The sequence below is a fragment of the Vulpes vulpes genome, chromosome 15 (assembly GCF_048418805.1).
Source record: "Vulpes vulpes isolate BD-2025 chromosome 15, VulVul3, whole genome shotgun sequence".
Taxonomy (NCBI): Eukaryota; Metazoa; Chordata; class Mammalia; order Carnivora; family Canidae; genus Vulpes; species Vulpes vulpes.
The window spans coordinates 75,350,915-75,378,152 of NC_132794.1; the positions used below are offsets into that span (position 1 = coordinate 75,350,915).

The following is a 27,238-nucleotide window of genomic DNA, read 5'->3' on the forward strand; positions in this document are numbered from 1 at the left end:
CCCCGCGCGCAGTACCTGCCGCAGGCAACAGCGGCGCGGCCACCAGGCTGAAGGCCGCCACGTGCTGCATCTGGGCCGCCACCGCGGCCACCGGGCCTAGGCCCGGGCCCTGGGCCGCCGCCAGCAGGGCCGCCTGGTGCTGCAGGATCTTTGGGAGGGAAGAAGGGCGGGGGTGGACCTCAGCGGCGGCTGCGCCCCCGCCCCCCCCCCCGCCCCCCCCGCCCCCCCCCCCGCCCCCCGCCCGGGCGGGCACCCACCGCCGTGGTGTAGGCTCCGCACGCCCCCAGCGGCAGCGGCGCGGGGTGGAAGGCGCCCAGCTGGCCGGCCATCTGCTGCATCCGCCGCAGCGCGCGCTCCCGGTCGGTGTCCGCCAGCTTGACCACGAGGCTGGACGAGGCGCCCTGGGTAGGGCAGGGGAGGCCGCCGTGACCAGTCCAGACCCCAGCCCCGGCCCTAGGCCAAGCGCTGAGCCCATCAGGCCCTGTGCTGGGCACCGATGGCACGTGGGGAGGAGAAGCCCGGCCCCACCCCGCCGGCCTCGCCCTGGCCCCGGGCGCCCGCCCTCACCGCCATGGTCCGGCTGCCGTGCAGGCTCTGGATGGCTGCCTGAGCTTCGCCCTGACTCCCGAACTTCACAAAGGCACAGCCTGGGGCGGAGGAGAAGAATTGGGCGGCTCAGGCCACGGGGGCCAAAGGCTCGCGCGGCCCAACGAGGCAGGGAATCCCAGGGTCAGCTCAAGTCACCTTTGCTGGTGCCGTCAGGGCTCCGCAAGACGGTGCACTCCTCGATATGGCCAAAGGGCTGGAACAGGCGCCTGACGTCCTCCTCACCCTGCTGCTTCCCCAGCATCCCCACAAACAGCTTTCGGTCCTCTGGGGACAAATCCAGGAGTGACCTGGAGACCCTAAGTCCTCTTGGACTCCCCAGAGTAGCCAGAGGAGCTTAAGAAGGCAGCTCACCACAGTCCAACTCTGGGAGGAGGTTTAGGGAGTGAGCATGCCCTGGGCTACAAGCTTGGGTTTCCTTAAGGAGCAGGATAATCTGCAGATCGATCTGGAGGAAAAGAACTCAACCCAGATCCACCAGGACAACCTGGGTCCTGGGAAAAAACAAGACTGATTTCGCTTTTGTGGAAAGTGATTCAATCGATATCTTGGGTTGGGTACAGCCCTGTATGCATCTTATTTATGCTTGACCTTTCTGTTCTGAGAGTTTGGGAAAGGCAGTTTGGGACCCTTTCAGCCTCAGCCCTAAGGATGGGGGGGGGGGGGTGTCCTCAGAGAAGGCCTTTGTATTCAGATTGGATTAGGACAAAAGAAAGTACGCCCTTGCTAGTCAGCTGGAGGGCAATGCCATGAGTGCCCCCTTCCTGCTCAAATGGAGGAGGGTTCTGGGCCAAAAACAAACAGCACAGAAAATGGTCGTCTCGTCGTACTGCCTTGTCCCCAGATGTTGAGCACTGCAATGATGAATCTCCAAGCCTAGCACCAAACTCAGTTTGGGTGCCTCTCCCAAAGGCCTAAAGAGGGCAGGAAGCTTGGGTTCCTGAGCCTCTAAGGTTAGCATTACCCCCTACACCTGCTAAGCCCTTGACCCCTTTCCTAAACTCCCATGCTGAGCTTCCAGGGCCCTCACTGAGCCCTGCTGCCTACTTTCCACCTTCCCTGTGCTCTTGCCCTGATCTTTCCCCAGGCGTTCACACTACAGAAGTACAGATTCTGTAGACTTGGATGGCCACCCGAGGTCAAGTCTGAGCTCTCCCTGTGTTCTCTCTTCCTCTGGGAGTGTGTTCCATGGAGAAAGCTGGAGAACTGGGGCTGGAAACCAGGGCTTAGTTGCACATCTAGCCAGTCAAGGCCTCAGGAGCACTGCCCAGGAACCCACAGTAGAGGGGTCCAGACCACAGGGCCTGCTTTCAAAGCCCTGCTCTTTTCTGCACCAACATAACTCTCTGAAATAGCATGAGGCTTCACACAGGCAATGTAAGTTAGGAGAGAAGGAGTGGGTGAGAATCTAGCTTTAGGTTTCACCTTCAGATCCTGGAGGCCAAGAAAACCCATCCCAGATTTTTATTCCTTGATAAACTTGGCTAGTCCAATGGGGAGCCTCGGATTCTGAGTGCAAGGGACACAAGGCTGGGAAGACTCAAAGACTGAAGCCTGGGTGGCAGAGAAAAAGAAGAACAGACTGCCTGGCACCAACAGGGGAGGCAATCTCCAGTAGGGTGATGTGTGTGTCCATATTTTACCTGGAAGGTGTGGGGTTCAGCCGAGGCTGCCCTGAGACCTTGAAGTGTCAGTCGATGCTGTGTCTGTGTAGAGAGTGGGGGCTGTGCTTAAATGGGACACGCATAGTGTGCTTCAGCGGATCCTGCCCCTCTCCAGGGGATTACTGCCCAGTGATCCCAAGGGGGAAGGGATATAAAATGTACTTGTGGCTGGGATCCTAGAGGAAGTGCAGATCTTCTGCGGTGAGAATACAATCTGGTTAGTGTGCTTCACTTCTGGGAATGTTAGCCACAGAGGAGTGCTTTTGGAACAGATCACTGGTTTCTCAACCTTTTCAAAAAGCTGCGGAATCTGTTCTTCTAACAAAAATATTAGGATGACACTAAAAAATGAAAGACAAGTGGAACTGCTCTGATGGAAACTAGAAAGGTGGGGAGTGGGGGTGGGGCTGAAGTTCCTCTTGCTTCATCTTCTCCTAGTACCCCCTAAAGGGGGCTCCAAGGAAAGTCCTTTAAAAACCACTGATCTAAAAGAGTGTAAATAGAATTCCACATGATATATGAAAGAGGGACATGAGATCATCCTCTTCAGGAAACCAAGAAGACAAAGAAAGAATTGCTTGATCAGTCTGCTAATGGCTTCACTTGACATTGGAAGACAGGCCTGATTCGGTCAGGGAATCAAACCTCAGAAGACTGTCACTGTTGTGAGCTATGACACTAAGGAATGCCCCTGTGTCTGTCTGAGGCCCAAGAGAGGCTAGAGAAGATCCTATGGCCTCCAGAGTCCCAAGCTTTAACAGGGCTTCATGATGTACTAATTTATAGTGCAGCTGTGTGGATAGGGTCTGCAAGATGGTGATGGCACACAGCTAAGATATCATGGCACAGGGACTGACATCCAAGCAGTCCTAGGTAGGAAAAGCAACGTCAAGGCTGAGATGGAGCCCCCAAAACAGGAAATAGGATTGTGTGTACAGTGGTTTGATCTTTATCTGCTCTTCCTCTTGGTGCTCTTTGCTGCTAATAGTCATTAGTTCAAGCCCATGCCACAGACCATGAAATTCTCTGAACATTCTTTTGCAGTGCCAAGTCAAGAATTTTAATTTTCATGAGAAGGCACTGACCCCATTGTCCTGGACTACTGGGCTATACAGAATTTTAAATTGAAATGAAGCTGGGTTGTAGGCTGGGCTCTAGGCTGGACTCTATACTGCCTGTTTCAAAGGTATCACCTTGAATGCTGGTATTCTTTATGCTACTTTACAGGGAGCTTGATGATTTTTGACAGCAGGATGATCAAGGTCACAATAACCATGAGTTTCAGGTGATCCTAAATGGTGAGATAAGTTTCTCAGGAGGCCTAAGAGAGTAATAGGCTAGACCTCCTAAGAATAGCCCCTAAATACACAGCCCTGAAGGTGCTAAGGGCTGATCAATGCCCCCAGAGAGAGATGATGATGGAGACCCAGAGTCCGAGTCAGTCCATTCCCACTTCCTCAGGAAAGGCACTAAGATACTGTTCAAGAAAGGAGGCTCTGCCTCAAGCTGGCCCAAATGAATTCCTGAGGTGCTCAAGTTTCTGGTTTATGGGCCTCATACTCATTTACCTTCCTGTTGGTGGGATGTTGTGATTGTAGGGACTGTGTAGGAACAAGGTTTCAGCATTGGGGTACCAACCACCAAATACATCCTAAAAATACTTGGCCACCTTTCAGTCCAAATACCAACCCAGGGGATACGACTGGTGGCAGCACATGGAGCAAAGCATCTTTCCCCTGATGTTCTTAGTAATGACTCCAGCATAAGGAGTCAAGGAAGCCTGGGAAATCAGTGAGGAAATATCCAGGGCAGAGTCTTCTGGCCTGATCTGATAAGTACCAAGAAGAGCTTTAATTTCAATAAAATAAAATAAAACAAAGCAACAACAACAACAACAACAACAACAACAACAAAACCCTGTTAGAACTAATAAATCCAGCAAAGTTGTAGAATACAAAACCAACAAACAAAGTCGGTTGTGTTTCTATACACTAGCAATGAACAATCTGAAAAGGAAATTAAGAAAGCAGTTTCACTTATAATAGCAACAAAAAGAATAAAATACTTAAGAATAAACTTAAACAAGGAGGCAGAACACTGGTATCCTGAAAACTATAAAACATTGCTAAAAGATATTAAAGACACAAATAAATGGAAGACATCTTGTGTTCACACAAGACTTAATATTATTAGATATCACTACTACCCAAAGGAGATCTACAGATTTAATACAATTTCTTTTCAAAAATTTCCATTAAAACCCCAATGCCCCCCTTTTTTTTGCCATTAGAAAATGGCAGAAATAGAGAAGTCCCTCCTAAAATTCATATGAATCTCAAGAAACCTTGAATAGTCAAGACAATCTTGAAAAAGAAGAAAGTTGGAGATCTCACACTTTCTGATTTCAAAAGTTACTACAAAGCTACAGTAATCAAGCAGTGTGACACTGGCAGAAAGACCTGCAAATCAATGGAATAGAATAGAGAGGCCAGAAATAAACCCTCACATATATGGTCAAATGGTTTTTGACAAGAGTGCCAGTCTTCAACAAATGGTGCTGAGAAAAGTGGATATATACATGCAAACAAATGACATTGGACCCTTTGCACCATATAGAAAAATTAACTGAAAATTAACCAAAGACCTAACTAAACACCAGTGCTAAAACTATAACAATCTTAGAAGAAATGGGAAAAGTTTATGACCTTGCATTTGGGAATGATTTCTTAGATGTGACACCAAATGCACAGGCAACAAAAGTAAAAATAGATAAAGTGAACTACATCAAAATTTAAAACTTCTGTGCATCAAAGGACACGCTCAGAGTGAAAAGACAACCTATGGAATGGGAGAAAATATTTGCCAATCATACATCTGATAAGGGGGTAATATCCAGAATAAAGAGTTCCTACAACTCAACAACAAACGCCCCCACATAATCCTATTAAAAAGTGAGCAAAGAGCTTAAATAAGCATTTCTCCAAAGAAGATATACAAATGGCCACTAAGCATATGCAAAGATGCTCAACATTACTAATCATTAAAGAAGTACAAATTAAAACCACAATGTAGGGGTCCCTGGGTGGCTCAGCACTTAAGCATCTGCTTTCAACTTAGGTCACGATCCTGGGGTCCTGGGATTGAGCCCCATATCAGGCTCTCTGCTCAGGAGGGAGCCTGCTTTCCCTCTCTCTGCTGCTCTGTCTGCTTATGCTCTCTATCTCTCTATTAAATATATAAACAAACAAACAAATAAATAAATCTTAAAAAAATAAAGCCACAATGTAATATCACCTAACACCTATTAGGATGACTGTTGAGGGGCAGCCCCGGTGGCGCAGCGGTTTATCGCCGCCTGCAGCCCAGGGCGTGATCCTGGAGACCCTGGATCGAGTCCCACGTCAGGCTCCCTGCAGGGAGCCTGCTTCTCCCTCTGCCTATGTCTCTGCCTCTCTCTCTCTCTCTGCATCTCTATGAATAAATAAATAAAATCTTTAAAAAAAAAAAAAAAAGGATGACTGTTGAAGGAGGAAAAGAAGGAAGAGGAGAGGAAGGAAAAGGAGAAGAAGAAGGAGAAGATGGAGGAGGTGGAGGTGGAGGGGAAGGAGAAGGAGGAGAAAGAGTAGAGGAAGAAAGAAAAGGAGAAGATGGAAGAGGAGGAGAAGAAGAGGTAGAAGCAGGAGGAGGAGGAGGAGGAGACCTTGAAGGAGAAGAAAATAGCAAGTGTTGGAAAGAGTGTGGAGAAACTGAAACCTCTGTGCACTGCTGGTGGGAATGTACAGCCACTATGGAAAACAGCAGGCAGTTCCCTCCAAAATTAAAAGTAGGATTACCATATGATCCGACAATACCAGTTTTGGGTATTATAACCAAAATAATTGAAAGCTGAGTGAAATAAGTCAATCGGAGAAGGACAAACATTATATGGTCTCATTCATTTGGGGAATATAAAAAATAGTGACAGGGAATAAAGGGGAAAGGAGAAAAAATGAGTGGGAAATATCAGAAAGGGAGACAGAACATGAGAGACTCCTAACTCTGGGAAACGAACTAGGGGTGTGGGAAGAGGAGGTGAGCGGGGGTGGGGGTGGGGTGGGGTGGGGGTGGGGGTGACTGGGTGACGGGCACTGAGGGGGGCACTTGATGGGATGAGCACTGGGTGTTATTCTTTATGTTGGCAAATTGAACACCAATAAAAAATAAGTTTATAAAAAAAACAAAAGAATTGAAAGCTGAGTCTCAAAGAGATATTTGTACACTCATGTTCACAGTAGCATTATCCACAACAGTTAAAAGGTGGAAGCAACCCAAATGTCTTTCAACCAATGAATGGATAAACACACTGTGGTGTATTCCTACAGTGGGATACTATTCAGCCTTTAAGAGGCAGGAAAACCTGACACATGCTACAACGGGGATGAACCTTGAAGAGATCGTGCTAAGTGAAATCAGCCAGTCACAAAAAGACAAATACTGCATGACTTCGCTTATATGAGGTATCTTAGAGAAATCAAATTCATAGATAAAGAAAGTTGAATGATGGTTACCAGGGGCTGGAGGAGGAAATGGAGATATTGTTACAATAGGTACAGATTTAGAGCTTTGCAGGAGGAAGAAATTCTGGTGATAGTTTGCACAATAAATGTGAATATACTTAACACTACTGAGCTGTACACTTAAAAGTGGTAAAGGTGATAAAGTTTATGATATTCCTATTTTGCTATAATTTTTTAAAATGAAGAAGTGCTTCAAGGAGGACTGAAAATAGGTACATAGACCAAGAAAGAACAGAGACTCTATTGTCCCTTCGTCCTGACCCAGGAGAACCAGGAAGTAGGGAAGAAAGGCAGACAAGCCTGAGATTCCAGGTTCTTCTGAGAGAGAAGAATCTCAGCCTCCAGATTGCGTTTTCCTTGTGTAGGCTGTATACCTGTACCTGAAGGGCTTGTCAGAGGATTAAATCCATTGCCATGACCTAAAAGTGTTCATGATCAGCTTTGGGTGATCCGCTCGGAGTCAAGCTGAAGGGCAAGCACCTCCCTTTACCTTCAGAGGTAGAATTAATTTCAGGAAGTGAAACGTTAACTTGAGTAGTCTCAAGCTCTACTGTGAAACCTACCCAGTAGGGTCTTCACTGGAGGAATACTTTTAGGAATTAAATAAGTATAAGGATCAAAGACAGATACGAGTGTCAACTGACCGGCATAACAGTTGTAGTTAAATCCGTATCTGATTAGGTCAGAAAATATGTCCCGGTATTATGAGATTCTGAAAATTCCAGCTCAAAATTTAACTTTAACTCAAAGTTTAGTTGTTAAACACTGAATGAAATAGAATCCTGGATAAAATTTGGAAAAATGGCTCACCTAGTTAGATAATTATATATATTTATTATTCAGAACCCAGGCTGGTATTTAAATAAAACGATATAAATTCAGTTAGAAATTACCTAAACTAATTATAGGATGGTGATAGGAGAGTTGATGTGATAACAGATAATTGGTCTCTTCAGTTAAGCCAAATTTCAAGATTTAAAAAGAGATCCCTCCCTTCAGAGAATGTTTTAAATTTTAAAGTTTAAAAAAGCTAAAGTGGAAAGAGTACTTGGGTTGATTACTTAACCTGTATCTGTACCTCAGGCATCCTGGAAACACAAATATGTGCTAGGTTAAAAAAAAAAAAAGTTGGAGAATGGAACAAGCAGAGCAATTCCTACTGTGATTTATGAATTTATTGATTTTATGTTATGAAATTTGAAGAGAGGAAAAAATATATAAAGAATTTCAATGATTTTGAAGATTTTGCCTTAGGACTAAGGTTTTCCTATACAATTGGTACCTACAACTAAACTTATTTTTTGTGCCTCCATTGCAGAAATAATGTAAGTTAGGAAAAATCAACCACAGCCTCCATGCTGAACAGCAAGTAAAACAGGCTTATTTAGTTACCACTGTCTGAAGGATTTGGGGATCCCTAGCCCTGACCTCATATAATTTGGTGTTAACATTTTGAAATACACGACCCTTTAATTTTTATCCAAACATTTTAATGTTTATATTCAAATAAATCCAAATGCTGAGGAGAAAACTTTCTGGCACTATGTTTGTTTGATGTAGAAATGGGTGCCCTTATTATAATTAAGATATCATTTAGTTTTGGAAAGTTCGGTGCGTTTTCTTTTAAGAGTACTGCTCAATACCACAGGATGCAAAATATAGGCACCGAGTATGGAGCACATGAACAGCATGGAAATTAGCTGCAGAATTTATGGGAATTGGCTGAGATCATTAAAAGGCTGCTATTAGGGGCCCTTGTGTGGTCGGTTAAATGTCTGCCTTTGGCTCAGGGACCTGGGATAGAGCACCGCATCAGGCTCCCTGCTCTGCCCCTTCCCTCATGCTCATGCTCTCTCTTTCTCTCTCAAATAAATAGAATGGCCATGGAAGAAGAGGACTCCAGTACCTTCCATCAGGCAGATCCTGTTGTGATGCTACTATTATTGCACTATTAATGCATTGTAAGCATTGAATGTACAAGGGTTACTAATAACTTCTGAAAGTAATACGACATGCAGTATGTTTAAAACATAGGTTTTTTCAACCATAAACCTCATGTCTATTGATCAAAAATAAGAGAAATACTACTCTGTTGCATTGGCACCAAAATTCAAGAGAGAGAATGTAAAGTAACTGTTTTTGTTAAAAAGCTCATGTGTGTACAACAGAGTGCTCCTATATGTAGATAGAAGAAAGGGAAGTCTTTGGGCCAAAGAAGCAAAACTGATAGGTTTGGTTGAGTTCTCACAGTGCTGGTAAACTTTTAAAAATCGAATCAGTTGCCAACATTTAATATAATTAAAATGTAAATTGTAATTAAGTCGTGTCAATCTCATTCGTTTAAAGTTCTCTACCTGGCTCCTGTAGCATTTGAGTTGGAGATCCCTGTTTTGGCAGGGTGTGGGGGATCAAATAACCCCTTCCGGAAGAAAATGGTGGAATCTTAGAAGGTTATACTATTTGCCTCGATACCCTTTAGACTATGTCTGCATTGATACCAGTATTCTCAATGTGATTTTTGGGATTGCAAAGATAAGACTTGAATAGGGCAAGCTGTACCACACTGGTGTCAAATGTTCCGTTTCAAAAGCAAAATCCAATACCATTCGAAAAGCTCTGTTTCTAAAAAAAAAAAAAAAAGAAAGAAAGAAAAGCTCTGTTTCTAAAGCATTAGTTTGTGTTTAAATTCAACAGAGAGCTAAACTCAGAAGAAATATGTAACACTGAAGAAAAGGAACACATTCTGATTAGTAACAAGATTATCTAACACAGATCAGTTGGTAGTTAAATACTTATAAATTGTAAAGGCCCAACTGTTTTTGCAATACTTAGTACATATGTCTCCTCTCTCCTGAAAATGTAGCAGGGAATGTTTGGTGACTCTGAGTGGGAGGAGGGAGGACTTGAGAGATCTGGCCATCTAAACCTGCTAGAAGGATTATTCATGGATGCATTTGGAGTATATGCTCGTTAAGAGCCATCATTTGTCAAGAAATACCCATGTAACACATAACTACTAAAATTATGAATCCTACTGCCAGGCAGACCTCTATTCAACTAGATTTGCTTTTCCTGCTCTCTTGAGCTGCTCTGAATCTGAACAGGTGTATATAGGTGGGCTGCCACAGAATACAGAATTTGTCAATGATGTGACACCTGTAAAATCTGTGCAAAAAGGGGAGGAAAATGATAAAACTCAGGCTGATGCCACTGCATGGGGCTCAGATGATGAGGACATATGGACCAGGCCAAGCAGAAACATCATCCGAAGCCTCCTTTGTACAGCTGCCCTCACCCCAATGAGATGTGTTGGACTCCAAACAGCAAGAGTGCCCCCAGTATTGTGAACTTAGTTCTTGAACCAGATCCAAGTTGCATCATGTTCTGAACTCTGTGCATGCTATCCCCTTTGCCTAAACACCTGCTCCCTCTCCCCTCTTTTCTCTATTTGACTACTTCCTGTTCATCCTTGAGATCTCAGCTTGAATATTACTACCTCTGGGAGGCCACCTTGATCTCCCAGACTAAGATAGATGCGCCCTTGTTACTATGCCCACAATCTCTCCCGGACTTGAAAAGCACTGATCACACTGAATTGTAACCCCATGTACTATCCCTTCATAGCTCCAGAGCTCAATGAGGCCAGATGCCAGGTCTGCCTTGCTCACATCTCTATTCCTAATGTGGAATAAGTTACTCAGAAGACGGGATGAGCACTGGGTGTTTTTCTATATGTTGGCAAATTGAACACCAATAAAAAATAAATTTATATATAAAAAAAGTTACTCAGAAGATGTTGGTTGGATGGTTGAATAAACTACAGCTTAAACTGTCTGCTTCTTAGCTCACTCAGGTACTCTAAGTTGGACTCTGAACTATGGGAGTAGTTAATGTTTGTGGACAAGGCCTAGAAGATGGCCAGCAATGGCCAACAATGACCCTGATGCCTAACGGAGCTTCCCAAAAGGCAGAAGATCTCGGGACAAGTGAACCAGAGGTTCTGTATGGAGGCTGGAACTTCTCAAAAACCTGTCTGGAAAGAATGAGGTTGGAAAGGAGGCTACGTGTGAGAAGGGGAGGAGGAAACTTGGAAATATCTCTTCAAGGCAAAGTAGAAGTGATAACATCTTGACCTGAAATTGAGAATCAGAGACCAGAGGTCAGATAATCTATAAAGATAAGGGAAGAATTTCATGGAAGAAAGAACTCCACAAGAGGCCCACAAAGCTTCCAGAGCCCCTTGTGGGTGTAGCCAGTGAACATGAAGTCTGAAAGGATGTGCAGAATTAGGAATCAATGAAGACCTGTCAATTGGGTTCCATTCTCTCCCAGACCATGGGCAGCTTCTTCCATCTAACAACACCATGACTGATCTTAGGTAAGGCAGGGAGAGAGTCTCATTCAAGGGAGAGAGTCAGCAGACATCAGGGCAATAGGCAGATATCCTGGAATGATATAAGACCCAAGGGTGAAAAAAAACAAAAAAAAACAAAAAAAAAAACAAACAAAAAAAAGACCCAAGGGTGAGAAAGACGCCAAAGGACTGACACCAGAAGCCAGCATCACTTTTCCAGTATGGAAGCTGGCTGGAATGTAGCTGGTTGTCAAAAGGCACAAGCTTTCTACCCCTCCTGTTCTTTTTTTTTTTTTTTCCCCCTCCTGTTCTTAAGGAGCATCGGTCTTTCTGCACCGGTAAACAGTGTTGCTAAAAAAAAAAAAAAAAAAAAAAAAAAAAAAAGACCTTCGAAGACTTGCCATGCTCCTCACCAGTATAGAGTCAATTCCTTCATATGGCCTGCAAAGTCTGTCTTACCAGACTCATCTTTTACCATAAGTAACTAGGCAATTGCAGTGAAGAAATGAACGGCTCCAATCCAGAGTGGACTGGGTCCTCTATGATCAGAAGAATATGAAAAAAAAAAAGAGAATCATTCCAGCCTGGTTTTTCAAACAAATCTGGAAGTTCCACCTGAAAAAACGAGAATGAGCTCTCTCCAGGGCAAGGTAGCAAGAGCTCCCATCCTCTACCTCCAGTACCTTCCTAGGCTCTTCCCACCTTTTTTGTGTGTAGGGACCCTGGGACCCCGTTCCTTCTCAGGGAAGGGAAGAGCTGGAAAGACTAAGCTGTTTCTGGTGCTGAGCAACTCTGGGCCCCACTTACCCCCTGACCCAAGGAAGCTCTGGTAATAAACCATGGGCAAGACTGACTCGAGGAGTAAGCCCCCCACCCCCTATGTGGGTGACACCCTGAGGTTTGTCACACAGGGAAGTTACCTCCTCGGCCCTCACTGGCAGCCGGCTTCACCTGGATCGGACGATTCATCTGAAAGACATTGGACCAAGACACCCAGTCAGCATGACTACCTGGCCCTGAACCCAGCTTCTCCTCCCCTGGATGCCTCAGGATCTAAGCCCTGGCCCCTTTGAACTCTGTACCCCACCACTCTCACAATGGACTATAGATTTTCTCCAAGATTCTTCCTTAAACTGGGGAATTCAGAAGGTGCTGAAACCTGAAGGGTGGGGTGATAGGAAGCTTGGTGGCAAGCAGGACGGACTGTGGTGGCAAAAGAGATCCTGCTCTGGGCTCTGGGCTAGGATTACGTGAGCCCTGTCCCTCTGGCTCCTGGGCCTCCTTAAAGGCTTTGGGTGAGAGGAGTTGGGTGGGAGGGTAGAATTGACACTGAAGATTTGTGTTTTGTTAAAACTGAGACTATAATTCTATATGTCATTTAGATTAAACAATCTGGGAATCCGACTTTGTGCTGTCTACCCCAACTCTGCCTTTTAACGGTTGTATGACTTCAAGCAAGCCATCCTCTCTCGGATTCAGCTTGTTAAATGAGGGAAAACCTTCCCCAGCCTCTATGTCACTACAGTTTCTACACTCACCTACTCAGGTCCCTCCCTGGGCCCCCCTTCCCTTGAGGATGCTGGCATTCTCCAGGGCACCATCCTCGGCCCTGCTCATCCTGCTGTTCCCATTCTTCCTGAATAGTCTCGCCCACACCCACAGCCTCAGCTACCATCCTCACAGGGCTGACTCAGAGCTCTGCATCCCCAGCCCACACCTCCCTCCTGGGCTTCAGACCCATGTACCAGCTACTTGCTGGACATCCTGACTAGAAAGTCCCACTGGCATCTTCCACTCAACACACCCGCACCAGAGCCTATCTTTTTGCCGGGACCTGATCCTTCCAGTCATCCAAGCTAGAAACCTGGAAAGCAGCTTGACTCTTCCCTTTATCCCCTCCCCCACCAACCGATTTCGCCTTCTAATTCAGGGGTTCCCTGATCAGGGCTGGATAAGAATCACCTGAGAACCATACCAGACTCTCAAGTTGGGGGACTGTATAATTTGTAAAAGCTCCTAGGTGATTTCGACATACACCCCCACACATTCCCATCCCCCAACCACCCTGAGAGAATTCATGATTGAATCCCCATCTCACCTTCCTCTCATGGGTGTTGTGGGGATCACATGAGATAATGGGGACGCAAAAGGTCTTTGTAAACTGCCAAGAGCTGGGTGCGTAGGATGTGAGGAATTATTGTTGGGGGCAGACAGCTGAGTGCCGGGAGGAAAGAACAGCGGCCTTCCCGTTCATGGAGGAAGGGGTACTGATGCCCATCTGGCCTGAGAAGGTGATGATCTGACCCCCTCCCTTCAGGAAATGCACTGTTTCTGCACCAATCAGGGCCACTCCATCCTCTACCAATGTGCTCGTTGCCGAGACAACAGGCAGCTTCCTGTTACCATAGCCACAAGTGCTACCTAGTAACCATGGTAACGCCCTGGCAGTCACAGTTGAGCAATTTCCTTTGGATCAAATTTGGGGGTGGGGGAGTGGGGAGGGCTTATTTCAAAAAAAAAAAAAAGAGGAAAGGAAAACAGGCCAGGCCTGTACCAGCACAATCCCCCTCCCACCCAGGGCTCAGGTTCTTATACGCTCTGACACACCCACCCGCTGGTGGTGGAGCCCCTGCAGTGTACCAGGTTGTGGGTGGGGGCCGAGACACCGACAGGACTCAGGCTGCAGTCTAGAGGGGATGACAGATCAATCCAAGCAGATCAGGGCGAGCTGGACAGGTCTGGATTGGCCGGGACCAGGGACCAGGAGGAACGGGAACCGTCCCTGGGCATGGCCACCTGTGATTGTGGAGGAGAGACCAAGAGACAGAGCCATGGAGAGCAGAGAAACAAGGAGGATGAAGAAACACAAGAAGACAGAGATGATAAGAGAAAGAGACAGACCCAGAAAGGGGCAAGGAAAGAGAGATATACTGGTGGATACGGGAAGGAAACGAAGGGATACGGGGTCAGGAAGGAAACACAGGGAAGGCAGGGAGGAGTATGGCAGGGGAGGAGAAACGGGTAGAAGCCTGGGGTGGGGCGCAGTGAGCGTGAGCAAGACCATCATTATTTTATTAGTTCTTAAATAGATCCTGAGAATTTCTCTCTGGAACCTAGAGTGACAAGCACATGTGACAGCAGTGGTTTCCATGGCAGCTGCCTAACCGGCTGGGTTTCTGGAGAGATGGAGCTCATGGGGGACGCCCCTTTCCCCCTCCCCCACTCCCCCACTCTTGAATGGAGCGTGGGCCTCAGGTGGTATATACATGTCCCATAGACCTGAAAGACTCCAGCCTCCGAGAGTCTGGGCACCTAGGCTTTCCACCACTCGGGCATGCTGCCAGCATTTCCTGGGAAGAGCCCCGGGCTGAGCCCTTCATGGAAGACAGCAATGACCCCTAGGACTGTCCTCCCGTGACTCTCAGAGGGGAAGATGATGCCACCATTTCCTAAGAGCCCACTATGTACCAGGCCGTTTCTGGGACACTTTACATACATCGCCTCTAAATTCCTTCCAACTGCTCTGCAAGGTAATACCACTGTCCCCATCGTACAGCTAGGAAAGCTGAGGCTGAGGGAGTTAAATCACTTGTCCAAGTTCACGTGGTGGGTAAGTGGTTGAGCTGGGATTTGTCCCCAGGTCTGTCTGCTGCTGAAGTCCATGATTTTACATTGTCTGCTCAACTCCATTCTTAAGACATGAGCACAAGTAACGAGGCACGGAGTGACCAGGGCCTTAGGAGGAGTGCAAGGGAGAGTGCTGTAGGAGAGGCTGACTCCAGCTGGAGAGGTTGACACAGGGAAAGCTTCACAGAGGAGGCAAAGTTTGACCTGGGCCTTGCAGGACTGGGGTCATTGGGTCCTGTGGCGATAATGGAAGAGATAGAGCTGGAGGCTGAGCGCTCCAGATGGCTGGGGGATGGAAAGGGAGCTGCAAGTCTGAAGGAGTCTGTGGCTCCGTCACTGGCAACTTCTCTAAGGTCTTTGAGCCTCAGCACCCACATTAGTAAAAGGGGGAATCATGATCCTACCTTGCAGTGTTGTGTTTGTTTTTAATCGAAGGGTGTGAAACTAAAAGGTAGCCAATGGCCAGACTGGGGCAGATTGTGAAAACCACAATAAAGAATTTTGACTCTATTGTATTTCAAAGGCAACAGGGATCCAGGGAAGGATATTAAGTAGGGAAAGATCCCATGAGCCGTCACTATGCAGAAAAAAGATTGTAAAGGGAAAGATCAGAGGTGGGAAGATCAATGATACAGGTAAGGGGTGAGGGTGACCTGGACCAGGGCAGAGGAATATGGACAGATTCAAGACGTAGTTAGGGTGAATTAACAGGACTAAAATCCTATTGGATGTGGGAACTGAGGGAGAGAAGGAAATATTGGCTGACTTCTTGGTTTATGGCTTAGCTGTTGAGGAAGTTGGCAGTTTGGGAGTTTGGAGATTCAGGGAAAATCCCAGGGGAGGAGCCCGAGAGGACGAGGACAGAGTTGGGAAGAGTGGTGGTTCTTTGGTCGCCACTGGGAAGTGGTTGGAGAGGACACCTGGGATTTAGGTCTGCTCTGTGTGACTGGAGGAGAAAGAGAGCTGTCTGCATGAACTACCTAAGCAGCTCTATCCTGCCTCATTCTTGCCACAGCCAGGGGAGAGATGTGGAAGTAGGGTGAGGTAACCCGGCTCCCCTTTGAGGAAAAGAGGGCATTGCCTTCTTGGCCAAGAATTTGTCATGGGACCTCAAGTGAGCTCCTGCCCTTGGCTGAATACCTATTCACTTGAGAGTTTCCCATGTAGATAGAGTCCAGGCCCACATCTGCTTCAGGGCCCAGCCCTAGAGGGGAAATCAAGGGAGAGAATATCACAAAGAAGAGAGAACAGGCATTAGAGTGGGGAAGGTTGGACGCAGCACAGACATATATGAGGCCCTGGTACTTTAGCCCCTGCCAGCAGAAGGGAAGGCAAAGCCCTACACTCTTTCCCTGCTTGATACGCCTACAATTCCTGCCTTGGGCTCAGCATTACCCTCTTCAGACACTTCTGTCTTGATGCCAACTATTTCTTACACTGAGCACTTGCACTCTCAACCTCTTGAGAGCCCCCACCATGGGAAGAATTTATTAGGATTACTGGTGGGTCTACAGAGAGGTTTATAGATGCAGGGAAGAGAGAAGCAGAGAAAAAGCAAACTTCACCATTTTCAGCTCTTTGTTGTACCTCACCCCCTCTTCTAATTCAATCCACTGCCAAGTTCCACTAGTTCTAGGATTTATATGAATACCCAAAATAGCTCTCAAGTCTATCTTCTCCTCCCCATTTCTGCCCTATCCTCAGCTCTAGGCCAGCATCATCATTCAGCTGCACTCAAGCAACAGTGTCCCAAAGGATCATCTGCCTCTGATGTTGCTTCCTCTCTAACTGAACCGTCATACTGTAGCTGGACTGAGCTTTTAAAACCAGTCCCTTACTCTTCCATGATTAAAATCCACCCATGGTTCCCCATTGCAAGTCTCCCAACAAAGCCCAAGATCTTAAGATTGATAGCCCAAACTTGTGAGTCCTGCCTCCCTTGCTGCCCCAAATACACAATACTCTCCCCTCACGTAGAGCCTTGGCCATCTTCATTGAACACCTTTCCTGCCAGTTCTCAGACTGTACCCAGAATTCCAGAAGTTGCCTTGTCTTTTAGCTTTCTAGACCCTCAAGTGTGATGAAATATGGTCATAATTGGGCTCAGGTAGCATTTCCTCTCTCTCCACTCCTGATGCTTCCTATATGTGCCCAGATGCAAACCGCACTGAAATGCAATGACTTATTTCTGGGCTGGAAAAGCTACTTGAGGGCAAAGGTTCTGATTTACTCACTAGGCTCATGCTAGCACATACAGTGCCTTTGTGTGAGTTACAAAAAGGCACTCCCCCAACTTTGTGGATGAATTAGAAAAAAAATGTGCCTCTTCTTTTGGGCTGACACAGCGTTGTGATAATATGCATGGCTTGGTCAATAGAGCATGGCTGAATTTTAGCTCCCACTTGCCCTTTCCACTCAAGCTGTTTTGTGCAGGGCACAACCTGCAAAAGCAAATGAACTCAGTTATGTCTGTCTCCTTCACAGTGTTTGAAGGGATGAATGCCCAAGGGAAAGGAGGTCATGAGCAGGGAGGGAGAAGTAGAGGGGCACCTTCTGGGCTAAGGTTGGTCTCTCCTTCTTTAGGTATATTTTGGAGCCTAGAATGAGGCTGTAAGAAGTAGCTTTAGCTTTATGGAAAAGGAGCTACAGAAGATGGGACAGACCACTGAGGTTTCAAGGAAGTCCTGAATAGGGAGTCGAGTTTTGATAGGTAATAGAAATTAGCAGGGGCATGTGGAAGGGAGCCAAAGGGAGGTCCCAGGCCAGTAGATACTATGAAATGTTCCTTAGGGGTTCAGGCTTTTTATTTGGGAAGACCCAACCTTTCCTGCTCCCATAGTGACAGTCCTGCCTGTCTTTGGTAGGAGCCCAGATTGAAGTCTTTCCCTGCTTCTCCAGCAGATGGCAGCTGTGCCCAGGACCCAGGGCCTACAGAGAGCTGGACACCCTCCTCCCTTCATGCTAGTGGGCCTGAGGCCAGGTGACTAAAGCTGCTGCTGCCCCTGGCAGGCCCAGAGGAAAGATTGATGGCACGGACATTGCTTGGGCTGGCCAACAGAGCCATCGATTTTCATTTAGGAGAATAATTAAATATTAATTTTCACTTTGTTAAGCTGGAGAAGGTGAATAAAGCCAATCCTGGCAGTACAAAGCCAAGGCCATGTTGGAAGCATCCAGATAAAAGGGTAGGAGAGGGCAGATGTACCCAGTTACCATCCCCTCCAGAACCTTAGACCCCGTCTACCACCAGCTTGGCGTAGGTAATAAGTGTAGTGTGGTTAAGTGAATGAGTTCTGAAGCCAGACTACCTAGATCTTCCCAGATCTTCCTCCGAGTAGCTACATAACCTTGGGCAAGTCAATTGTTTCCTTTGACTGAGTTTCCTCATCTGTAAAATGGGAAGGCCAATAATACCTTCTTCATAGAGGATTAAATGACTTTGAACAGGCAAAATGCTAGGAACACTGTCTGGAATCAACAAATGCTATTACTATTATTATGTCTCTTTTCTCCTTCAGAAATTATTCCACTAGGCTAGAGTGTCGTAGGTCTTATCTTAGGTGCCCTCAGCCTTATATGGTCCTCCCTTCATGGAGCCATGTGGCTGGTTGAAGAGGGTTGTTTTTTTGTTTTGTTCTGTTTTTTTAAATCCCAAGTTCATCTTAATTTTTTCAGTGCTCCCATTTGCTTTTAGGATAAAGTCCAAATCCCTCAGCCTGGTATCCAAAGTTTCCTCTTCCACCACTGCCCTCTGGTGGATCTTCTCTCTGGCCTGGCCCATGCTCACATGGGCCCTCCTCCACACTCCCAACCCCATTTCACACCCATCTTGTTCCTTCTGTCTCTGCACCTTTACCATGCGGTTTCCCACATGGAATGTTACAGTTTGTCTCAGTGACTTTCAATTTTAGCAGCAGAAGTCATTTACTCTCATGGCTGGATGAGTAATAACTTCTACTACTACCCCTACAAATGCTGCTGTTACTATTACTACTACTACCACCAGCGGCTAACCTGTATTGAGTGCTTGTTGTATATCAAGAACTGTGCTGGGGGATCCTTGGGTGGCTCAGCGGTTTAGCGTCTGCCTTTGGCCCAGGGCGTGATGCTGGAGTCCCGGGATCGAGTCCCACATCGGGCTTCCTACATGGAGCCTGCTTCTTCCTCTGCCTGTGTCTCTGCCTCTCTCTCTCTCTGTCTCTCATAAATAAATAAAATCTTTAAAAAAAACTGTGCTAAGTACTTTACATGAGTCCGTTCACTTAATTATTATAACAATTCTATTAATTTAGTTTTACATATGAGGATGCTCAGGCTTAGAAGTAAAGACTTTCCCAAGGTCACACACAGAATTAGGGAGTGGTAGGGCCTGGATCCACACCCAGGTCTTTCTGACTCCAGAGTCTACACACAAGAGTCTTGGTGAGGGTAATATTTTGGTGTTTCTTGATGCTAGGTCTTCAAGAGTGAACCTCATGTTGCTTCAGTTACTGGGATTGGTCCTACCGCCTGATGGTCCGCTAACAACTTGATCAGCTCTAGGTAAAGCTGGTGCCATTGCTGGACAGCTCCAATTCAGAGAAGTGATTCTTTATACTGAGCTGAAATTAGAGTGCCTGTTCCTTTTACCACTGATCTTGATCCTGCCCTCTAAAGCCACCCATAGAAAACCAAATCCTTCTTCAGAAACTGAAGATGGTTGCCCCTACCTCGACAGTAATATTTATTGAGCTCTTACTCTGTGTTGGGTATTTCCTAAGTCTCAATTAATCTTCATGATAGCACAGTTGAGCTAAGTGTTAGTATAACCCACTCCTTATAGATGAGGAAATTGAAGCTCAAGAATCTAAGTAGTGTATCTAGAGACACAGAACTGGAAAATGACAAATCTGGGATTCAAATCTAGGTCTGTGATACTCAAAAAGTAGTCTTTTTAATAATTATTTTTATGATACCTCCCTACTAAAGTCCCCATTAAACCTATCTTCTCCAGCCAAATATCTCCAATTTCTTCAAACCATCATCCATGACATATATTTTATGTCCCTATTCCATCCTGGTCTCTTTCTGATAGGCTAGTGATCCTCTTAAGTCTGAGGCTTAAAACTGGATATAGTCTCAGGCTTGGCCCATCCAGGGCATTTGAATAGTGCTCTTGTTGTAGACACATCACTCCTTTGACTCTGTCATATGATTTGCTCTTGGTGAACCCACTCTAGTTCCTAACAATCACCACTCCCTTCCTGCCACATGGTCTGTAGGTCCCACTTTGCTTTTTGTCCACTGATTAGCCATTAGCTAAGGCCATACTAGGGGCCATTGATATATAATGGCCTCAAATCAGATCCTCTTAGCTTTAACCACGTGTTTGTGAGGAAAGGAGGGAAAGCAATCTTGATGAGTCAAGGCACCCAAAAAAACATTACAGGAAGAGGACAGAGGGAAGTGCTCTTAAGGACCCTAGAACAGGAAAAAATAGAATGCCAGCCCAGCAGAGTCTGTACCCCATGTATCTGCTTATATTCTCACACCAGGGACAAATGACACATTAAGCCATTATTTTAGCCAAGGCTGACAAATTCTAGCATAGCCCACAACACTGATGCCTCTCTGAAAAGATAGGGTGAATACTTGGCCCAAGTGTTAAGTCCATTTCTTTGAGTCAGAAGACTAAATATAACAAAGAACCTACAGCTAGCTGTCCAGGGCACAGTGAAGCTCCCTCCTAGAGAGGTGGTTCTGCTTCTAGTTCTTTGTCCCAACCCAGCCCCTATATGCTACTTTGGCATGCACACAGGGCATGTTCCCAGCCTGAGGTGATCCCCACCCCCCAACCCGGGTGGACTTACCCCTGGCAGGGTCTTCTGCTCGTGCAGTGCACTCTGGGCCTTGAGAGCAGAGTCCCGGGCGCAGTAGGTGAGGAAGGCACAGCCTGGGGAGGAAGAGGCTGGCTCAGGGGGTTTCCTGAAACCCCCAAATACTCTTCCTGGAAAGACCCCATTAAGTGACAAACTCAAGGCCACTCTCCGTTAACAAGGGCACTGCTCTGAGAAGCCTTCTCTGCCTCCCACCTTCTCTGAAGGGAGAGTCTTCATGTGTCTGAGTCCTAGACTCTGGCTCTCTCTCATTTGCTTCTGGCTTCTTGCCTAGGGAACATGTGTACCCATATCCAGCCACATGTTCATACAATCCCACATCTCCCCTCCCCACTCCAGCCCTAAGTCCAGTTGGGGTTAAACCTTCCTAAGCGGCTTTGCCTTCAGCTTTAACCCCAGCCTCCCCCTTCCTTTTTGAATTCATACTCACAGACTCTCCCAGAGTCAGCCTCAATTCCTTCCCAACTCAGTTTCAGATGGGAGGAGGCAAAAAGGAGGAGGAGGTTTGGGAGCCAAGCCCAGGACTCCACAACTTCTTCTTAAGGCCTCCCTCCTCCAAGTTTGAAGCTGAGGAATGGGTTAGTTTGAGGCTTGTATGAAGGGGCTACTTTAAGGACTTTCTGTAGAGAGGACCTTTCAGGGACCTCCAATCCTATCCAAGGAGCTTGATCTGTTCAGTCTCCCAGTGCTCCCAGTGCTTCAAGATAGGGCCTGTTAAAGGGTTATTGTGCCCCCAAATCTTACTTCTCTAAAAGAGCCAGTGGTTCTGGGACAGAGAGCCTACTTCTCTTTAGGTTCAGCCTCAGAAACTGTAGCCTGCTAGGAAGCACTGAGGCAAGGATCGCCTCCTTTCCAACAGCCATTGAGCACTCACTCATTCAGAAAATATTTGTTGAATACTTACTTATTATGGTGGGGCATTATAATGGGCTTGGGAATGAAGTGATAACAAGACAGACACATTCCCAGCTCTCACGGGGATTATGTGAAGAATCATGAGGGGCAATACTTTGAGTCCAAAGGGTTGTGGAATGCTTCAAAGAACACACGGAGTCCTCAATAACAAATAGGGCTTAACCAGGTGACAAGATTATTTAAGGCTGAGGGAATAGTCCATATAAAGACTGAGGCAAGAATTTGGTGTCTTGGGGAAATGGCTGGAAGACTAGTTTGATTGGAGACTGGTGAAAGGAGGCAGAGTGGGCAGTGAGGTGTGCAGGGATCAGGTCACCTATAACCGTGTACACCTCAGTTGGATTTTTTTTTTTTAATTTATGATAGTCACAGAGAGAGAGAGAGAGGCAGAGACACAGGCGGAGGGAGAAGCAGGCTCCATGCACCGGGAGCCTGATGTGGGATTCGATCCCGGGTCTCCAGGATCGCGCCCTGGGCCAAAGGCAGGCGCCAAACCGCTGCGCCACCCAGGGATCCCCTCAGTTGGATTTTGAACTTTCCCCTAAGAGCATTGAAGAACCACTAAAGGATTTTAAGTGGGGATCTGACATGGTAAGATCTATGCTTTCAAAAAGAGCCTTTTGAGTGTAGAAAGGAGAAAGGAGGAAGAGAAAGTGGATGTGAGAAGCTATTAGGAACTTCGTGAAGTTTTCCATTTAGACCTCAACAGACGAGTGAGGCAAATGGGAACTTTTTCTCTGATGTCTTCTGTGTGGCTGCCCCCTTAAGGTGTATGGCTCCCTAGTAGTCATTGAATTAAAGGGACCTTAGAGAACACCTGGGACAAACTCTCATTGTATCACTAGGGAAACTGACCCCAGAGAGTGTGTCAGTAGCAGAATAGGGGTTGGAATCTTCTAATTCCTAGGCTGATGTTGTTTTCAAAGCACTGCGGCTGATACCCTCAGTACCCCGCCATCAAAAAGAAAATGAGTCACTCTGGCTTTTGGATATCACTGTTTTTGGGGAGAAAGTGAGGAAGATGTTGACGTGGAGACCCTCCCCAATCATCTTGCAAGCAACTTTGCCTTGGAGAACTTCGGGTTGGTTTGGGGATAAATCACCAAACAACTGATTTTGCTTACATCTCTGCTCCATCTTCTGCCACTAAGCCATATCAGCTGACGTCAGAACTGGGCAGGGCCTGGGCCCCATCTGAAAGACTCAAGGGCCCAGTTGCTGCCCAAAGGAGCCCCACGTGGACTACCCGGGATAGCGGGTGGAAGAAGGGGGGGTGGAATGGAAAGACAGAGGAGCATGGCTTGAGGGAGAGACAAATGAAAATATAAAATAGGAAGAATTAGTGCTAAATGGAGAGGGAGAAAAAGGATGAGGGAATAGTCCAGAGACTGATGGTATTCGAGTGAGAAGAGTGAGGATTAAAGGTATCTTATACACTTCCCTTATTGTACAGATGGCCCAGAAAGACTAGCTTGTGCTTACATACAGAAATAAATGTCTAGAAAATAAGAAAGCAAGTAGCTATGGATGGATGGACAGCCAGGCAGTTGGACTGCATTAGAAGGAATCTGGATGGTACAGTCTTACTCTTTCATGCTCCCTTGAAAGTAACCCCACCCCAAAGTGTGGAAGATGCACCGCTACCTCGCTGGTCCCAGATCTTCTATGGGCATTTTCGTGAAGCCCCTGTGTAAGTGTGCCTAGGAATTTCCCATGGCCTCCCAGTTGAAAAGAGGTGGCAGCCTGATTCTCTCAGTCCCTGGGAAAGTATCTTTAGCTGCTACCCAGGGCCTAGCACTTTTCTCCCAGGAAAATCATGGAGGATAGTTGGTGACCCTTCCCCCTCAAATCCTGAAACCAAAGCATGGTGAAGATGGGGAGTGGTAGAGGTGTTTCTCCTCAAATAATTTCCTTCCCCTGCCCATGTATGACATGTGACTCTGGCTCTCTTACTCCAGCCCAGCCTGGACAGACTTTTCTGCATGTAAACAAGCCTCCTCCCTCTCTCTACAGGAAGAAAGGGGTGTGGCTGGACAGGACTGTGGTGCCTGTCTCTCTAGCAAGGGCAGGGAGAAAATCCCTTCCGCCTCCTCGACCTGACCCACCCTGAGGCTCTGGTCCACAGGCTCTGCTCCAGGACCAGCCTGTGAAGGAAGGAGAGCAGGCGGCCATAAAAAGGATTGGGGAGGGGTAAAGATGAGGCACCAGAGTGGGGGAGATTAGGGGATAAAAGAAGTGTGGGTTCAGCTGACAGGAAACCTGAAATGAGGGGGCAACATGGTGGCAGATTTTTCCCAGCTCAGGTCAGCGTTCTGGACTCAAGTCAGAAGAAGCGTTGGAATTCTAGCAGGGGGCTGGAGAGATTGGGTTATTGTTGAATATAAGGGTAGAATTTGGAGCCGAGAGCCTCCTGGGCGGGGGTGGGGGTGGGGGTGGGGGTGGGGGGGGGGTTGGATTTTGTGAGTTAGCCAGGCCTGGATTCTTAGGAAAGGAAGATTTTGGGCTTGAGGGGGTGGTGGTTAGGTTAGCAGTCTGCATCAAAGGAAGGCTCTGCGAGGTTGGCTGAGCTTGGAGGCTAGAATGAGGGGTATGAGTCCAAGACGTGTGTGCAGGTGGTGAGGCCTGAGTGGGCTGGCACCAGACTGGGGCAGGCGGTCAGAAATGATTGGGTCTGGGGCTTGGGAGATTGAGGGTGTTGGAGACCCAAAGGTCAAACAAGTTTCCAAATCCGAGGATTTGGGATGTCTGACGAGAGGGATGGAAGGAGGTCCAACTGAAAGGTCAGGACTGTTGGGATGTGAGAGGTGAAGGGGAGGGAGTTAGAGGTTGGAGTGGAGAACGTGTCAGGGGATGAGAGTGATGATCAGTGGGAGGATGTGAGAGAGAAAATTCTGGGTTGGGGGGTTCTGTGACCCGGGGAGGAGGCAGGGCTGGAGCGGGGCTGGTACCGGACTGCTGCTGGACTGACTCTAGGCAGGGCTGAGGCTGGGGCTGCAGGTGGAGGCTGGGGGTCGGGCCGGGCCCGCTCTCATCGGATTGGGGCAGGGCAGGGCAGGGCAGGGCAGGGCTGGGCTGGGCTGGGCTGACCCCGCGCACCTTTGTGGAGGCCGGTGAGCCGGTCCTTCAGCACCGTCAGCTCGTAGATGCGGCCGAATTCCTCGAACAGCGGCTTGAGGTCCTGCTCGTCCAAGCCCCGCGGGATCTGCCCCACGAAGAGCTTGATGGCGTCGTGGTCCTTCATGGGCACGGCCGGACCCGCGTTCAGCCCGCTCATGCCGAGGCCGCTGTCCGCGGTGCTGAAGCCCAGGCGCGGGCCGGGGCCGGCGGGCGGCGCAGACCCTCCGGGCGCCGCGGCCATGTCCCCGCCCGGTGCGCCCTCCCGCCGGGCCCGCCGTCCCCTCCCCGGACCGGTGGCGAGGGCCAGGGGGGAGGGGGCGGGGTCCGGGCCGGGGGCGTAGAGGGGGTGGGGCGGCCCGGGAGGGGGCGGGGCCGGGGGCGGGGCCGGGCGGGGCCGGGCGGCGGCGGCGGCGGCGGGACGCTGGGGTCTGGGCCGAGGTCCCCGCGCGGCGCTCCGCGGGCTCCCGCCCGAGCTCTCCCGGAGCCGAGCCCCGCGCCCCAGCCCCCGTGCTTGGTGACGTCAGGCAGCCGGCCGCCGAGGCTACGCAAGCGATTTGCATAATGAGGACGCAGCGACCAATCAGCGTCGGAGCCGCCCGGGCTCGGCCGGGGGCGGGAGGGGCGGCGGGGCTCACGCGCTCGCGCTCGCCATGGCAACCGGACCCTCGGACGCCGCGAGTGCGCCCCGGGTGTGCGGGCGTGGCCGCGGGGAAGGCGCTTCGTCATGCGTGCGGCGGCCCGCGGCGGCCGGTGCCCGCCTGGCGCCCGGGCCCCGCGCAGCCTCGCGCGCCCCCCGCCGCCCGAGCGTTTCCTGCGGGGCCGCACGGGGACCCCGTCCGCCGCTCCCCCCCGCCCCGCAGCATCCGTCCCCTCCGCGTCTGCGCCGCCTGAGCCCCGAGCCTCAAGCGCCTTCGTCCCCCCCACAAAGTAAAAGTGAAAATGAATCCTGTAAGGAGACACGAAAGAATAAAACAGAACTCCCGACCGCTCCTCGGACGCGGAGAGCGAGGCAACTTCTGAGATTAGCCGTGTTCGCTCGGGGGCCTCTTCCATCCCGATTCCGTGAGCTCCTTTGCCGGAAAAGGGAGGGGCGGGTCTGAGGGGGGGGGGGAGGAGAAAGGGAAATAGACACACCGTGCATCTACATATTGGAAAGATACAGATCAAGTTACAGTTTGTTGCATATTTTCGCCTCTTATTTTCACAAATACACGTTTACAGTAAAAATGAAGAAAGAGCACCGGGGAGGCTCTGGTCCTGACCCTGGAGTCCTGGGGTGGAGTCCCCAGTGGGCTCCCCCGCGTGGAGCCTGCTTCTGCCTCTCCCCGTGTCTCTGCCTCTCTCTGTGTGTCTTCCATGATTAAATAACTAAAACCTTTAAAAAAATAAAAAAATGAAAAGTATGTGTAAAGCTGTTTCTTATATGGCTAAAAGTTGGCAAAAATACCAGAGCCGATGGAATCCCATTATTGTTGTTTATGTCTGAATGTTCTCTTGATAGGCTAGTGATGTCTGAACGGAAGAATCAATAGGGATAAATGGTTTATAAATTCTATAATTATTTCATAAAACTTTGCTCTGCTTTCTTTCAATAAAATTGCTACCCTCTGCCGATCGACTACTCCGAGAAACTTAGCAGCAGTAGCAATCGGAATTAACAAAATACAGAAACATTCAAATTCAGAAATAAATTGTGATTTTTGTATTTTTTTGACTTTTAATAAAAGCTCCACCTTTTAGTTACCTGATTATGAAATGCATTATCAGAACATTTCACTTTCACTCAGTTCGACGTATTTTTTAACTTCCTCGAAACTTCCTCTTTGACGCCATGGATTATTTATAAAGCGTATTGTTTAGTTTCCAAGTGTTTGGAGACTTTCCTGTTATCGTTCTGTCATTAATTTCTAGTTTGAGTTCATTTTGGTCAGAAATAATCGGTATGATTTCAATTCTTTTACGTTTGTTGAGGTTCTGTGACCCTCAGAATATGATCAAACTTGGAAGATTATTTGTTGGTGCTTGAAAAGAATGTACATTCTGTTGTAGTTGGGTGGAGTGTTCTATAAATGATGATTAGAACCTGTTGCTTGATGATGTCGTGGAGTTCTATATCTTTGCTGACTTTATGGGCAGATGCTTCATAAACTCTTAAGAGAGGGATGCTGTTGATGTATCCAATTTTACTTGTGAATTTAACTATTTCTCCTTTCAGTTCCGTTAGTTTTTGCTTCACATATCTTACAGTTTTGTTGATTGGTTCCTACAAATTTAGAATTGTTATGTCTTCTTGGTGAATTGACTCTTTGATCATTACATAATGTCATTTTCTGTTCTAGATAAGTTTCTTGCTCTGAGATCTGCTTTATCTGTCCACTCCTGATTTATTCTGTTTAATGTCCGCATAGTGTATCTTTTGCCATCCTTTTATTTTCAGCCTACCTATACTGTTACATTTGTTTTTTTTTTAAGATTTGATTTATTTATTCATGAGACACACACACAGAGAGAGAGAGAGAGAGA

The 27,238-nt window shown here is 47.7% G+C and overlaps 1 protein-coding gene across 7 annotated transcripts in view; it reads right to left on the reverse strand.

The window, feature by feature from the left end:
* The window catches only part of CELF6 (CUGBP Elav-like family member 6), a 29,780-nt gene extending 4,346 nt beyond the window's left edge, over positions 1 to 25,434 (reverse strand). For 2 of the 7 annotated variants that reach the window (XM_072739098.1, XM_072739099.1), the window contains exons 1-7: positions 24,695 to 25,048; positions 20,657 to 20,739; positions 12,101 to 12,149; positions 745 to 873; positions 568 to 647; positions 258 to 401; positions 16 to 148 (exon numbers count right to left, since the gene is read on the reverse strand). In XM_072739098.1, coding sequence (XP_072595199.1) covers positions 16 to 148; positions 258 to 401; positions 568 to 647; positions 745 to 873; positions 12,101 to 12,149; positions 20,657 to 20,739; positions 24,695 to 24,956 — 880 coding nt within the window. In that variant the 5' untranslated portion in view covers positions 24,957 to 25,048. Of the gene's footprint in view, positions 1 to 15; positions 149 to 257; positions 402 to 567; positions 648 to 744; positions 874 to 12,100; positions 12,150 to 13,820; positions 13,868 to 20,656; positions 20,740 to 24,694 lie in introns of all 7 variants that reach the window. The other 5 variants (XM_072739100.1, XM_072739096.1, XM_072739095.1 and 2 more) reach the window with 5 other exon arrangements.
* Between the last annotated feature and the right edge of the window lie 1,804 nt (positions 25,435 to 27,238).